Source organism: Rhinopithecus bieti, unplaced genomic scaffold (assembly GCF_001698545.2).
Source record: "Rhinopithecus bieti isolate Rb0 unplaced genomic scaffold, ASM169854v2 scaffold_9449, whole genome shotgun sequence".
Lineage (NCBI taxonomy): Eukaryota > Metazoa > Chordata > Mammalia > Primates > Cercopithecidae > Rhinopithecus > Rhinopithecus bieti.
The window spans coordinates 553,441-567,237 of NW_016806089.1; the positions used below are offsets into that span (position 1 = coordinate 553,441).

The following is a 13,797-nucleotide window of genomic DNA, read 5'->3' on the forward strand; positions in this document are numbered from 1 at the left end:
ACACCTGGCACTCACACTGTGTGCCCCTCCCCACACCTGGCACTCACACTGTGTGCCCCTCCCCACACCTGGCACTCACACTGTGTGCCCCTCCCCACACCTGGATACTCATACCTGTGCCCGCCTCCCCGACCTGGGCACTCAGGCTGTGTCCCCCTCCCCCATGTGGGCACTCAGGCTGTGCCCGCCTCCCCGACCTGGGCACTCAGGCTGTGTCCCCCTCCCCCATGTGGGCACTGATGCCTGTGTGCCCTCTTGCCCTCCGCGACCCCTCTTCACCTCGCTGCCTCCCCTGTGCCCCAAGGCTCCTGGGGAAATGGCCCAGCTGGTTCACCTGTGTCCTGGCCTCTAGTGAGCAGTGCAGCCCAGGCTGTTGCTAAGGAGTATTCACTGCCCAGCCAACGGACACAGTAAAGAGGCCAGGCCAGCCCCACGGCTGGAATTCTGCCAGCAGTGCCCCAAGGTCAGGGGTCAGGCCCAGAGACTCCAAGTGCCAAGTGAGCCACATGAGGTGAACCTGCCCCTGTCCGCCCTGGAGAGTATGGGGCAGTGACCAGGCACAGCTCAGGGCAGGAGGCCGCTGGCTGACACGCTGCCCACCCCCAGAGCAAAAGCCCCAACCCCCCGGTCACCCCTCTTATGTGGAACCCTCCACTCAGGTCTGCCCAAGGAGAAGAAACTAACTAAGGCTGAGGTCCCCTTCCCAAGGTCGCCTGACCATGGCTCACCCATGCTGAAGCAGCGGCTGCAGGTGGGGACCCTGGGGGAGAACCTTTTTCCCAGAAGGAAGAGCCCACCATGCTCCTCCTAGAGGGCAGCCGGCACCTGCTGGGGACACCCACAGAGCTGCTCGCTGCGTAGTGCCGGGGACCCACACCCACCCAAGGTCACCTCCCCAGGGACTCCCAGGCTCCTGGGTACCATGCCCCCTCTCCACCATCAGCAACCCCGGGACCAGGACCACATGTGCCCATCACCAGGTCCAGGGACCAACAGGCCAACTGAACCAAGAGGAACCGCCATGACCCCTGAACTGGGTCTGTTCTCACAGGAGGGAGGCCCAGCTGCCAAGGTCCCAGGACCCACAGCCTGGCCTGAGCTCCTTCCACTGGGAGATCCCGGCCACACAGCTTTCTCTGTGATGCCGCTTACTCCTCTGCGGAAGGGCGGCCGGCCCCTGCCTCCCGGATACCCTGAGGTCAGAGGTCAGGAGCTCTGGCCACAGCAGCAGGGAGGGTGTGGCACTGAGTGGGGGTGCCCGGAAGGCTCCCAGTCCAGCCCCGCCCTGCCTCCCAGCAACGCTCAGCGAGGAGAGCAGGAGGGGAGAGGGAACCCACGTGCCCACCTGTTCAGGTAGAAGGAGAAGATGTTCTGGTCCACCAGCTTCTGCTGCATCAGGTTGTCGAAGACGGGCAGCACGTTGTTGACGGAGATGCGGGGGTAGGCCATGCCCAGGATGCCGTCAAACTTGGCTGCGATGAAGGTGATGCCTGGCTGCTTGATGGCCTCCCCGAAGACCTGCCTCTCCACTTTGACACCGCCCAGGGCAGCGGTTGATGACGCTGACTTGCAGGGCACCTACGGGCCAGGGCAGGGTCAGTGGGTCGCAGACAGGCTGAGCCCTACACCCCTCTCTGAGCATGAGGCTGCGCTACAAAACCCAGCTCAATGGATGCCCCTCATCTCACACACGATGGGGCCCAGAGGGCCCAGAAGAAAGGGCTGGAAACGGTGAGCTGAACACAGCTGGGGATGGGGACACGGGGTGAGGTAGAGCCCCCTTCGTGGGAGACTTTGGGCCTTGGTTTTAATGAGATGGGAACCAGGCAGGAGCACAGACGGGGAGACCCCTTGCTCTGCTCCCTGCTCTGACCTCTTGTTTCCACCACCACCAGCAGGCAGGTCCTGCTCCTGCTCCTGCCCTCAGCCTTGGGAACAAGAGACAGCCTGGGCCAGGAGCCCGAGAGACAGGGAACCCGCCGACCCCAACCCAGACTCACAGCCATGCTGCCCCCTTCCCCTTCTCTGACTGTCCCCTCCCCCAGCCCTGGATGAGGCTGCAGAAAGAGAACACGGCCAGAGCAGGATGTGGGAAGGGAACAACAGCTTGAGGCTGACACGGGGCGGACGGGGCGGAAGAGGGCAGACGGGGCAATTTCCCGTTCAGGCTGAGCAGGGCCCAGAGAAGAGGGCTCTGAGGAGCCCCCTGTACAGACCCGGACTCCAGCCTAGCAGGGACTGTTAGGAGCAGGCCCAGCTGGAGGAAGGGGCCCTCTTCCCAGGTCCCTTGGCCTGCAGGGGGGCTCTGCTGCCCTCCTGGCCTGCTCCGGAGCTGGGGGCTGTGTCACCGTCCCACTACTCCTGAACCCCTTGCAGCCTGGCCCACCCCCAGCACACAGCTCCGAGGTGAGAACTCACTGAGGCCCAGGCAGGGTGACAAGGGACAGCTCGCCCTCTCCTTGGGCAGGGAGCAGCTCTGCACAGGGCCCTGAGGATGGTGGAGTGCAGGCAGGGCCCCCAACAGCCACTGCTGCTCCCCCTCCCTTACCCTCCCAGGCTCCTGCAGGTGACTGTCTGCCAGCAGCCCCCACAGCGGGTTCCTGGCAATCCTCCCAATCCCAAGCCTCCCCAACCCCTTGGCCCGCTGCAGGGACCCTGTGCAGCCCCAGACCCAGCCCTCAACACCTGCTGGCACCTCAAACCCAATGTGCCAAAAAAAGCCCAATCAATCTGCCCTGTCCTCCCTCCCACTCACTGTAGCCTGACTCCAGGGACCCCTGCCCCTGTAGCCCCCAGGTTCGAGGCTGTCCCTCCAGCCTGCACATGACCAGGCTCATTCCCAGGCCCCTCCTCATCCTGCTGACTGCCCCGGCCACCTGAGGGCTGGGGTCGGCCTGGGATCACCGAGCCCTTTCAACCACATACCCACAGTGGGTGAACCCCACAACCTGGCATCCTCGAGTCCTGGGAAAGGCCCCAGAGGGACTCACCGACACGGTGTCCTGGCTCAGGTATCCGGAGAGGCTGCCCGAGCCATAGTGGATGGCAAATGAGGTGCCATTCTTCACGTAGGTGCTGGACTTGTCGCTGTTGTATTTGCGGTGGAGCCCTGCCCCGGGCGAGAAGAGGGCCCGCAGGTCATCCCGCAGCCCACGCCATGGCCACGGCCCTCCCAGCCCCCTGCAGTCTACCATGGAGCCTGCTCCCCACAAGCTGCCTCCCCAGGGTGGGATTTGGAGGGGATCCGAGGCCCACCATCGTGCCAGAGCCCCAGGACTGTGGGCTGTGACCCCGGGCCTCCCTCCCAGCCACAGCTGGCTCCCTCCGTGGCCACCCCAGCCCCAGCGCTGCTGAGAGCAAGACCCCAGCTGGTGGTTCACCCAGAAAGCCAGTGCCTGGAGCAGGGTAGAGAGGGCCAGCCTGGCTCACGGGGCCAAGAGGCGGGAGAAGTGCACTGCCCAGGTGACTCCTGAGGCAGCCCTGTGGCGGCATCCCAAAAGGGCAGGACCCGGGAGATGGGGCCGGGGTGCGTGACTCACAGCAAGCGATGTCCAGCAGTTTGCAGTGGATGGAGGGGACCCACAGGTTGGAGGAACCGGTGTCGAAGACGACCGTGAAGCACTGGGGAGGTGTCCCGATGCCGATCTCCCCGTAGTACTGGGCCTGGCAGAGGACAGGGTCCGTCAGGGATGGGGAGGGGCCTCTCTCCCCACCGGGCCTCAGAAGGTCCGGCTGTCCCCAGAGCCAAACCCTGAAGCCTGAAGGCCCATGCTGGAGGGACGAGCATCATGGAGCCCACAGCTGCCAACAGCCACCTACTCCCACCGGCTCAGCCTGCAGGGAAGATGGGCCAGGTCCCCAGCCCTCGGTCCTAATGCCCACAGGTGCTTGGGGTCTCCAGACCTCTGGGTTCTGCCACCTACCCCTGCTCGACACATGGCGAGGCTGAGCTTCCCCACAGAAAAGACAAGGCCAGAGGCCAGTCCAGGCTGGGGACAGATGCGGCCCTCGGCCTGAGCCCCAGGTACAGGAAGGGCCTGCCTGGAAGACTCCCCTGGCGGCCCGGGGTCCAGGGCCTGAGAAGGTAAGTGACTTCCTCCCCAGGTTGGAACCGTATCAGGGTCTGATTCTGGGTGTCTCAGTGCCTGCCCTGCCCTCCAGGGTGGACCCCAAGCCTGGAGGGCTTCCAGGCAGAGGGGTTCAGCTGGTCAAGGGGAGAAGCTAAGCCTTAGAGTCACTGCCTGCCCAGCAACCCTTCCTGAACGGCCCAGGGCCTCAGTTTTCCCATGTGTACGCAGGGATAGCAGGGACAGGTGGGTTGCTGACTCAGGGATCAGGCAGGTACAAGGGGTCCCACGCCCACTGAGCATCTCAGGAGGCAGAGAGTAAGAGGGTCCTGGAGTTCGGGGTCGCCTGGGTGCCCGCTTTCCCCAGGAATAGAGCCTGGGCCACTGTCAGCCACCAGATTCCTGGCACCAGCCCAGCCCAATGTTTCTCCGACCGCCTGGCTTCACGGAGCAGCAGCTGCTGACTCATGGCCCCACAGAAGTGACCACTGGCGGGGGAACACTCAGCAAATCTCCATGTCTGCATGTGTGTGCATCAGCGTGCTCTCGCGCTAGGGCGATCAGGAACTGGCCGGTCGGGACCAGGCACACGGCACCCGGTTCCCCCCAGGCCCCCTCCCCCCAACCCGCCCAGTCACATGCCTATGAGTCTTGGGCTTCCTGTCACAGCCAGGACTCGGGCCAAGCAGGACAGAGGGCAAGGCCCCCCCGCCCACAGTGGGCCAGAGCCCCGAGGCTGGACAGCAGGCCCTGGCCTCGAACTGACCCCATAGAGCTGGGACGAGGCTGACCAAGCCCCAGCTTGCTAGGTGGCTTCCAGAGTGCTCCCCTTTAGATCCTGCTTCCCCCTGAAGGAGTCGTGGGCACAGGAGGGGCTGCTGCCAGAGGAAGAAGATGGGGAGGGGCTGGAGAGGGACCACGAGTCACCATAGGCCTCCTGGCAGGACAGCAATAAAGACAGGCTCCAGGGCAGCCGGCCACACCCAGGCAGACCCAAGGACTGCCCCCGGGCGAGCTGGCACCGAGGCCCGAGGCCACCCTCAGTCACCCTCCCAGGCCCAAGATCCAGCAACCACAGGGGCCAGTGGCAGGAGGTTCCAGGACGGGGAAGACAGGAGTGTGGCTGAGCCTGGACGCCACCCTGGCCAAGTGAGCCAAACTGTGCCGCTGAGAACAGGAGGCGGGAGTGTCCCCACAGTCCCAGGGAGCTCTCCGGAGAGCGGCTCCGCTCCCAGCAGGGCTAAGACCCCATACTCACGTCCATGTAGTTCTTGAGCACCTCGGGAATGGGCCCCTCGGTCACAGCCGGCATCGCCTGGGAGTACTTCGAGATGGGGCCTTTGGCAATCAGGTCCTCCACAGGGCCCCCCATCTCCGACATGGTCCGGCGGATGGACGTGAACTTGTGCAGCGGGATCCTGTCAACCAGGGGTCAGGGCATATCAGGGAGGTCCTCCCGCCTGCGGGCCGAGGCCGCTAACGCTGCACATCCATCTGGAGGCCCCTGGGGAATCTCGAAGTCACCACAGCCAAAACCAAACTCCTGCCTGTCACCTGGAAACTGCTGGCTCACCTCCCCCATCAGTGAATGGCAACCCATCGCCCACCCGAGGTTGCACAGGCCACAGTCCTAGGAAGTGGCCACCCACCACCCACCTCGGCCCCACACACCCAACCTGGGGGCCAGTGTGCCCACCCCTCCTCTCCTCAGCCATTCTAGAAGCTCCAAAGCCCCCAAGGGCCTCCAGTCCTCCCTCTGCACCTGCTCTGGTCTCCTCCAGGATGGCGGCCAGCATGGCTGCTCAGGGTGCTGGCAGGCACCTGTCACTCCTGCCCAAAGTGTTCTGAGGCAGCCCACTGTACCCAGTCCCATCACACCTGCTCTCCACCCAGACACCAGCACGAAGGTGGCCCTACCTCCAGGCTGGCACTGGCGGCTCTGCCTGACCTCCTAGGTGGCCTCCTCTGGCCATGAGATGGGCCCTCCACGCCACCTCCAGAAGCCTTCCTTGACTACCTATCCTCCTCCACATGGACCCTGTGGCTGTCCAGTGCCCTCATCCCACAGTCGTTCCTGTGTATCGGCCCTTCTCCTCACTCCATGCGGCTCCACGAGATATAGGACTGCACCCGGGGCCTTAGAGGCTTCTGTGCTCCCCCACCCACCACCCTGCCTCCTCCGACAGCTGCACTCAGGGCACACCTCTAGAGCCCTGTCACCCAGCACACCGCCGGCCAGGGTGCAGGAGGGAGTTCCAGACTGAGGTCAGGGGTCCTGAGTTCTATACACAGGAAGTCAATAACAGAGAGGGGGTCCCTGCCCCTCCCCCAGGGCCACTGGCTTTCCCCTTGGTGTGAACCGACTTCTTGTCCCAAGGAAGCTCCCCTGGGCTTTTCATCACCTGGATAAAACCTCTCCCCTGCCCCAGGGATTTGAGAGTCCAAGGTCATAGCCCGCTTTTCCTGGCACATCAAGGGCGTGGTCCCGGAAGATGAGATTATTGCCTAAAAGCTGAGGGGCTGGAAGAGCCCCAGGTTCTGTCCTGGGGGAGGGACATGGCCTCCAGGGACCCAGGAAGCAGGTGTAATAGTATCAGTTGCACAAGAGCTGGAATCAGGTGAGGGCTTGCATTCAGCTACCCTGCCCTCCAAGAAGCCCAGGATCCTTTCCCCACTGCTGTGTCTGCCCTTCTTGGAGAGGGGAGGCCTGTGGATAGGCTGGCAAGGTCAAGGCAGGCTCAGGCTTGTGGCTGCTCCCCCATAACGACTTTAATTGGGGTTACCCGCCCCCGGGCCGTTCCCCACAGCCTTTGGTGAGGCTCAGTCCTACCCAGCCCACTGCTCCTGCTGGCCCAGCCAGCTCCAGCCTCTGCAGCCTTCTGACCTCACCCACCTGCCCAGGGGCAGTGGACCCACCTCAGGTCCCAGGTCTCCCACAAAGGCCCAGAGCAAGGGTGGGGCAGGTGCCCAATGGGATGGGTCAGCATACCCCTCCTGGGAATGCAGGCTGCCTTGCAAGGGCTGGGGAGGGGAGTCAAGGAAGCCGACTGCAGCAGCGGCCCTCCTCTGCCCAGCTGGTCAGGTATGTCGGTGGCCCAGTCCGATATATCCAGGCCCACTCGGTGGCCTCACCTGGCACAGTGGCTCGGCCTGAGGAGCGTGTGGGGCTCACTGCAGCACAGTCCCAGGCACGGGGTGGGTGAGCCGGCCCACTCCCTATGCCTCCTCCTCTCCCAGGGACATGGGAACTCCTAGGGTCTAGAGGGGCCTCCCAGCCCAGGGCCTGTGATAAGAGCCGCAGGAGCAAACTTTTAAAGTCCCCAGTTCACAGGTGGTAAAGGGGTCCCTAAGGAAATGGACTCGCCCAGACTCCGGGGCTCTGGGAACTGCACCTAGGTCTCCAGCAAAAAGGGCGCTCAGCGCAGACCCCCAATTCCACCCGCCCCGAATGAGCACCACCTCCCCCAGCCCCGCCCCGTCTCCAGGGAGGCTGCGGTCCTCACGCCTCCCCCGGCCCCTCAAGGTACACCTCAGGGTGGCATGGGGAGAGGCGTCTGGCGCCTCTGCCCCAGGTCCCCTGCACCTCCGGAGCCCGGCGCCCGGTAAGCGGGTGGGCCGTGCAGGAGACCGCGCAGGGCGGCACAGGTGCATTCCAGCGCGGGGGGCGCAAGGGGCTCGTGGGGTCCCCAGGGGAGCGCTGAAGTCACCACAGGCCCCGGGACCTCGGGGCCGCGACCCCTGCCCGTCCCCTGAGCCCCGGACCCTGAGGCTTCACCTGACAACCGCGGCAGCAGGCGCCGCCAGGAGGCAGAGGACGAGCAGCAGAAGGCTGGGGGGATGCATGGTGGCGGCCACCGGGTCGGAGCGGGGCGCCGAGGCCGCGCGCTTATAGTCGGGATGACGGCGCAGTTGGGCCGGATCAGCTGACCCGCGTGTTTGCACCCGGGCTGGTCACGTGGGCGAGGCCGGCGTGCGCCGGGCGGGGCCTGGGCGGGGCGACCTCGGCGCACGCGCACAGAGCCGAGGAGTGCGCCCGCCACGCCCACCGCCCGCGCCACCACCGCCCTCGGGGTCAGCCCGGCTGAGCTTCTGGGGTCTGGAGGATTTCCGTTTCGGCCTGGCCGGGGTCGTGGGGCGGCCCACCCTGGAGGGCCCCACGGGGTGACCCCTGTCCCAGCCGCCGCGGCCGTCCCCGCGTCTAGGCCTACGCGGGGCGCTGCGCCCTGGGCTTCTGCACCTGCTCCTCCTGGCGCCCCCTCGCCCCCTCCGAGACGCTCCCAGACCTCCTCTCTGGAAGCCTCTTGCAAACCAAGGTTAAATTCAAAGTCCCCAGCCCACCGAATAGACCCTCCGCCCCTCCTCAGGGCTTCCAGAGAAACCTGGAAAACCAGCTCAGGCCCTGCGGCAAAGGGGGTCGGACCTGCTCCGCCCTCTCGCTCTGGGCGCTGTGCTTAGACTCAGGCCTCACCGATGGCTCTGTAGCCTCCAGATCCCGAATTCCAACCTCACCCTGGCACAGCCTCACGTGGCAGACATCTGGCCCGAAGGCAAAGTATTCCATCCCAAAATATATTCCTTTCACAGGTTTTGATATGGCCCTGTACAGCTGTCTCTTGAGGGGGCGAAATTCACATTTTCTAGAGAAGCTCCTTCCCTAGGAGGTCGGGCACTTTTTATCCACTCACGTCAGCTGTTGTTGTTGTTTTTTTTTTTTGAGACACAGTCTCGCTCTGTGGCCCAGGCTGGAGTGCCCTGGCGCGATCTCGGCTCACTGCAACCTGTATCTCCTGGGTTCAAGAGATTCTCCTGCCTCAGCCTCCCGAGTAACTGGGATTACAGGCACATGCTACCACGCCTGGCTTATATACATATATATATATATAGTATTTTTAGTAGAGATGGAGTTTCACTATGTTGGCCAGGCTGGTTTTGAGCTCCTGACCCTAGGTGATCCGCTTGCCTCAGCCTTCCAAAGTGCTGGGATTACAGGCGTGAGTAATCCCACTTCAACTCTTTAGGCAAAACTTAACTCTTTCAACCACTTGCCAATCAAGAAATCCTTGAATCCCCTATGACCTGGAAGCCGCCCCTGCCAACCCTGTTTCCAGGCTGATCCAGTGTATACCTCAAATGTGTCGATTCATGGTTTTGGACTGTAACATCTGTCTCTGTAAAATCCGTAAAACCAGGCTAGGCGTGGTGATTGTTGGTTATAATCCCGGCATATTCGGGGGTCAAGGTGGGAGCATCGCTTGGGCCGAAGAGCTTGAGATCAACCTAGGCAACATGGTGAGACCCTGCCTCTACAGAAAAAATTGAAAATTTAAAAAAAAGTATAAAACCAAGTTGTTACCCACCCACCTTGCTCACATATTCTCGGGACCTGCTGAGGCAGTTTCGAAGGTCATAGTCCTCATATTTGCTGGGAATAAATCTCTTCAAATATTTTACAGTGTTTGACTTTTTTCATCAACACTCCCTATACCCAGGGTACCAAGATGGGCCTCATCCTTACTCTCCAAGTGTCCCCTGCCCAAGTGCCCACTCTCCACCTCCTCAGAGCAGCACCTCACTGGGGCCTGCCCTGGCCACCCTGGGCCCTCCTTTGGCCCAGACTTGCCTGTCTCCAATGTGACACCATCCCTGGAACCCCGTCTCCAATGTGGCACCGTCCCTGGAGGCCCATCTCCAACGTGGCACTAGGCCCTGACCTCAAAGCTGAGCAGTGGAACCAGGTCAGAAACTGGGTCTCCCGACACTGAGCCTGCGGAGGCCATGGTGACAGCTGCCCCAGGACTTCACCATTCTTGTGTGCCCTGGTCCTGCATGGCATGGGGGACTGAATTAGGCCTGTTGGAGGGGAGGGCCCAGTCATTCCCCAGATACTCTGGAGCATGCAGCCGGGCGGGACATAGGGCTGCTGTAAGTAGGAAAGGGATGCTGGGACAAATCATTTTAGATAGGTCCAAGTCACACAGGAAATGGAGCCAGGGGATGTGCTAAACAGCGACCTCCGCAGGAAGGCCCCTCCAAGAAAGTGGCATCTGAGCCTGGACCCAAATGAAGGATGCTTCCCCAGGCTCTCACCCAGGGTGCACTTTCTCCCCCCAGCTCCCTGCGAGGTAGACGGGCCCCACCCCGCTTTACAGAGGCAGCAGGGTTCTGTGGTTCTCGGTGGGCGGGATTGGAATTCCCACCTTTTCTGTAACCAAATATATCAGGACCCTGGCCCTTGCAGAACCTCCCCCAAGCAGGGTCTGCCTGATGGCCACAAATGAGTGGCTGCCCCCTCAGCCCCACCTTCCCGCCCATTTAGAGCCCTTCATCTGAGGGGTTTCTAAGCCCGAACACAGACGCCCAAGCAGGCAGACACCCTTGCCCTCAGAATCTGCCCAGCTGGTGGGGGGCCACGGCCAGCCTGGACCTGGCACCTGGGGTTATCACCTGCTTTCCAGTGGACTGGGATCTTGGAGATGTCAGCCGACCCCAGGTGGACTGGACTCCAGCAAGGGGTGAAAAATGGTCCCAGCTAGTGTCCCCTGAGCCACCCTGCTCGGTCCCTGGGCCCAGCGGTGGATGAAGCGTTTGGTGTTCAGGATACTGAGATGCGCACCTGTGAGGACACATGCTAACAGAGAGTGGCCGACGCGCCTCCCAGAGGCCCCAGTGAGCCGGCGAGGCTGCAAGCCAGCGGGCAGTGCGGATGGCCAGTGGGGCCAGAGGTACGACATGGTGGCGAGCTGTGGGGTGTATGGGCCGGTGCTAGCCAGGCTAAGAGCCTTGGACCAACCCCTGGGACAATGGGGCACTGCTAAGCAAGGACCTCTGGGGGCCCCAAGGGTGGAGAGGCCCCATCCCACTGCAGAGACCATCTGTTAATTTATTACCGAGGGGGCATTCTGCCTGGGCCCCCTCGGCTTCCCAGCTCCTGGAGCAGAGTCTGGCGCGTGGTAGGTGCCCAGTAATTATGTGTGGGATGAATGCCTGGGTGTTCAGGGTCCCTGAAGGACTGACCCACCAGGCAGGGTGGGACCCTGCAGGCATACTGGGTGAAGGTCAGAGGAGTGGCTTCTAATCCTCTTGCCTCTGGCTCACCCAGGCAGACCCTCACAATCTGGGCCTCACCTCTGTCCCTGGAGAGTCAAGGTTGGGCTAATGGTCCCTGGAGCCCTTGCCTGCCCCTGCTAGGAGCTGAGGGTGCAGAAGTGACCCCTGGCCTCCTTGTCTGGCTCAGATTCCCCAGACTTCTGCACCTGCCAGGCCAATTCAGGAGACCCTCTTCCCACCAGGCTGCCTTCAGGGCTCCTGGGTCAGTGGGCGCCTGAGCGTGTCCAGGCCCTGCCTCTGGCAGAGTGCAGGGGACGCGTCACTTTTTCATCTTTCACACCCTCACACTGACCACATGCAGGGACACAGGCTCCATCTGTGGGGTGCTTGGCCCACCCAGAGAGAGGAGGCAGGAGGTGGGGGCCGGGCCCAGGCTCCATCTTGGCCTCTGCCATCGCAGCCCATTGAGCTTCCTACCACGGAGGGGCCCCAAGCTTCTCTCTGGGAAGCCAACCACGGGACGGGGGTCATGGCTTCTCCAGCTGCCTCCTGGCTGTTTGGAGAGTCAGGGAATCACAGGATGGCAAAGTGCCTGAGAGGGAAGGGGCAGAGAAGGGAGTCAGACCTGCTGGGTGCTCACTGCATGCTGACACTTCCTAACGGGGCAGGCAAGGGTTGGAGGCTATCAGCCCAACACTGCCTCTCAACGGGGCGTGCTGAGTCCCAGACTGGAAAGGGTCTGCCTGGGTGGGTCAGTCCCTTGGGGGCCCTGAGCACCTGCTCATTCATTCAACATGTGAGTCTTGGGCATCTACCAAGAGCAGGCGCTGCTCTAGGAAATCGAGAAAACAGCAGAGAAATTCCCGCCCTCGTGCCGTTCATATCTAGACTGGGATGGGGGTGGGGAGGTGTGTGGAGGGGCAGACATTAAAATGAAGCGGGGGGCGGGGGCCCACACAGGGCTTGGAGAGTGTTCGCCAAAGAGGAGTCTGCTGCAGGCACAGGGAGGGGCAGATGAGGGCCCTGCAGGAAGAGAAGCCTCTTCTAATCAGACCTTTTTTTTTGAGATGGAATTTCATTCTGTTGCCCAGGCTGGAGTGCAGTGGCGTGATCTCCACTTACTGCAACCTCCACCTCCCAGATTCAATCAATTTTCCAGCCTCAGCATCCAGAGTAGCTGGGATTACAGGCACATACCACCATGCCCAGCTAATTTTTGTATTTTTAGTAGAGATGGGATTTTGCCATGTTGGCCAGGCTGATCTTGAACTCCTGACCTCAGGTGATCTGCCTACCTTGGCCTCCCAAAGTGCTGGGATTACAGGCATGAGCCACCCTGCCAGGCCCTCTAATCAGACTTGAAGGAGGTGATGAACCAAAGGCCTGGTCAGGAGCCGCTGACAGGAGAACAGGAGAGCAGAGGCCATGAGGCAAAGGGAGCCAACCTGGAGGCAGGGAGGAGAGGAAGCCATCTGAGGTCAGAGAGAGGCAGTAAGAAGGGGTGAGACTCTGGATGCACTTTTGAGGTAGGGCCAGAGAATTTCCAGGTGGATTATTCAAAACCACCTTTGCAAAACCATGGCTGAGACAGTGAAAGAGCTCTAACTTAATCAACTCCATCCCGCTTCTAATTTCAAGCCGTCCTTGTTCATTCCTGGGTGTAGGCTGAACCATCTTTGAGAGGAATTTAGTTTACAGTTTAAATGAAGACGTTAACAGCCCTTTCCCAAAGCAGACCTCCTTCTTGCCTGGGAACTAGACTGCCTTTGTAGGACTCACGTTAGCCACACGATTAGAAATTATGGTTTAGGAGTCATGCAGCTGGAGGCTACAAGATTCTCATCCTCCCTAAACTGCTCCTAAGATCAGTGCTCAAGATATTTTGCAGCCCCTGCACTTGATGGATCAGCTGACACCACCTGGATCAATAAACTGGCTCATCTGATCTTGTGGCCCCCACCCAGGAACTGACTCAGCGCAAGAAGACAGCTTCAACTCTGTGATTTCATCCCTGACCGATCAGCACTCCTGCCTCACTGGCTTCCCCGTAACCGCCAAGTTGTCCTTAGAAACTCTGCTTCCTGAATGCTTGAGGAGACTGATTTGAGTAATAATACAACTCTGGTCTCCGCACAGCTGGCTCTGCGTGAATTACTCTATTACAATTCCCCTCTCTTGATGAATGGGCTCTGTCTAGGCAGCAGGCAAGGTGAACCCCTTGGGCGGTTACAGATTGGACCGATGGTGTGTGATGAAGGGGCCAATACTGATGTTCCACGGCCTACCCAAAACCCTGGAAGGATGGCCTTTTATTGGCTGAGATGGGAACAGATGCAGGAGAAAGAGGCTTGGGGAGGAAGGCCAGGAGCTCAGTTTTGGATGTTTCAGGTTGAGACAAAGCATGTGGGGCGAGCAGGTGATTCTGCTGCATGGCAGCAGTGATTTGAGTTGTGAGTCTGGGGAGAGGTCCAGGCTGAGATGGACATGAGAGAGTCATCAGTGCCATCGGTTGTGATGATAAGATTGGATGGCACCAGGTTGAGTATAGCTAGAGAATAGAAGAGGTCTAGGGACTGAGCCCAGGGGCCTCCCAACTGTAAGAGGTTAGAGGATTGAAGCTGGGTGCGGTGGCTCATGCCTGTAATCCCAGCACTTTGGAGGCCAAAGCAGACAGATCACTTGA

General features: G+C 61.2%; 1 protein-coding gene across 1 annotated transcript in view; it reads right to left on the bottom strand.

Moving 5' to 3' along the window:
• The window catches only part of CTSD (cathepsin D), an 11,454-nt gene extending 3,416 nt beyond the window's left edge, over positions 1-8,038 (bottom strand). The window contains exons 1-5 of the mRNA XM_017874683.1: positions 7,843-8,038; positions 5,326-5,485; positions 3,540-3,663; positions 2,991-3,109; positions 1,304-1,578 (exon numbers count right to left, since the gene is read on the bottom strand). Of these exons, the coding sequence (XP_017730172.1) occupies positions 1,304-1,578; positions 2,991-3,109; positions 3,540-3,663; positions 5,326-5,485; positions 7,843-7,910 (746 nt within the window). The 5' untranslated portion in view covers positions 7,911-8,038. The remainder of the gene's footprint in view (positions 1-1,303; positions 1,579-2,990; positions 3,110-3,539; positions 3,664-5,325; positions 5,486-7,842) is intronic.
• Between the last annotated feature and the right edge of the window lie 5,759 nt (positions 8,039-13,797).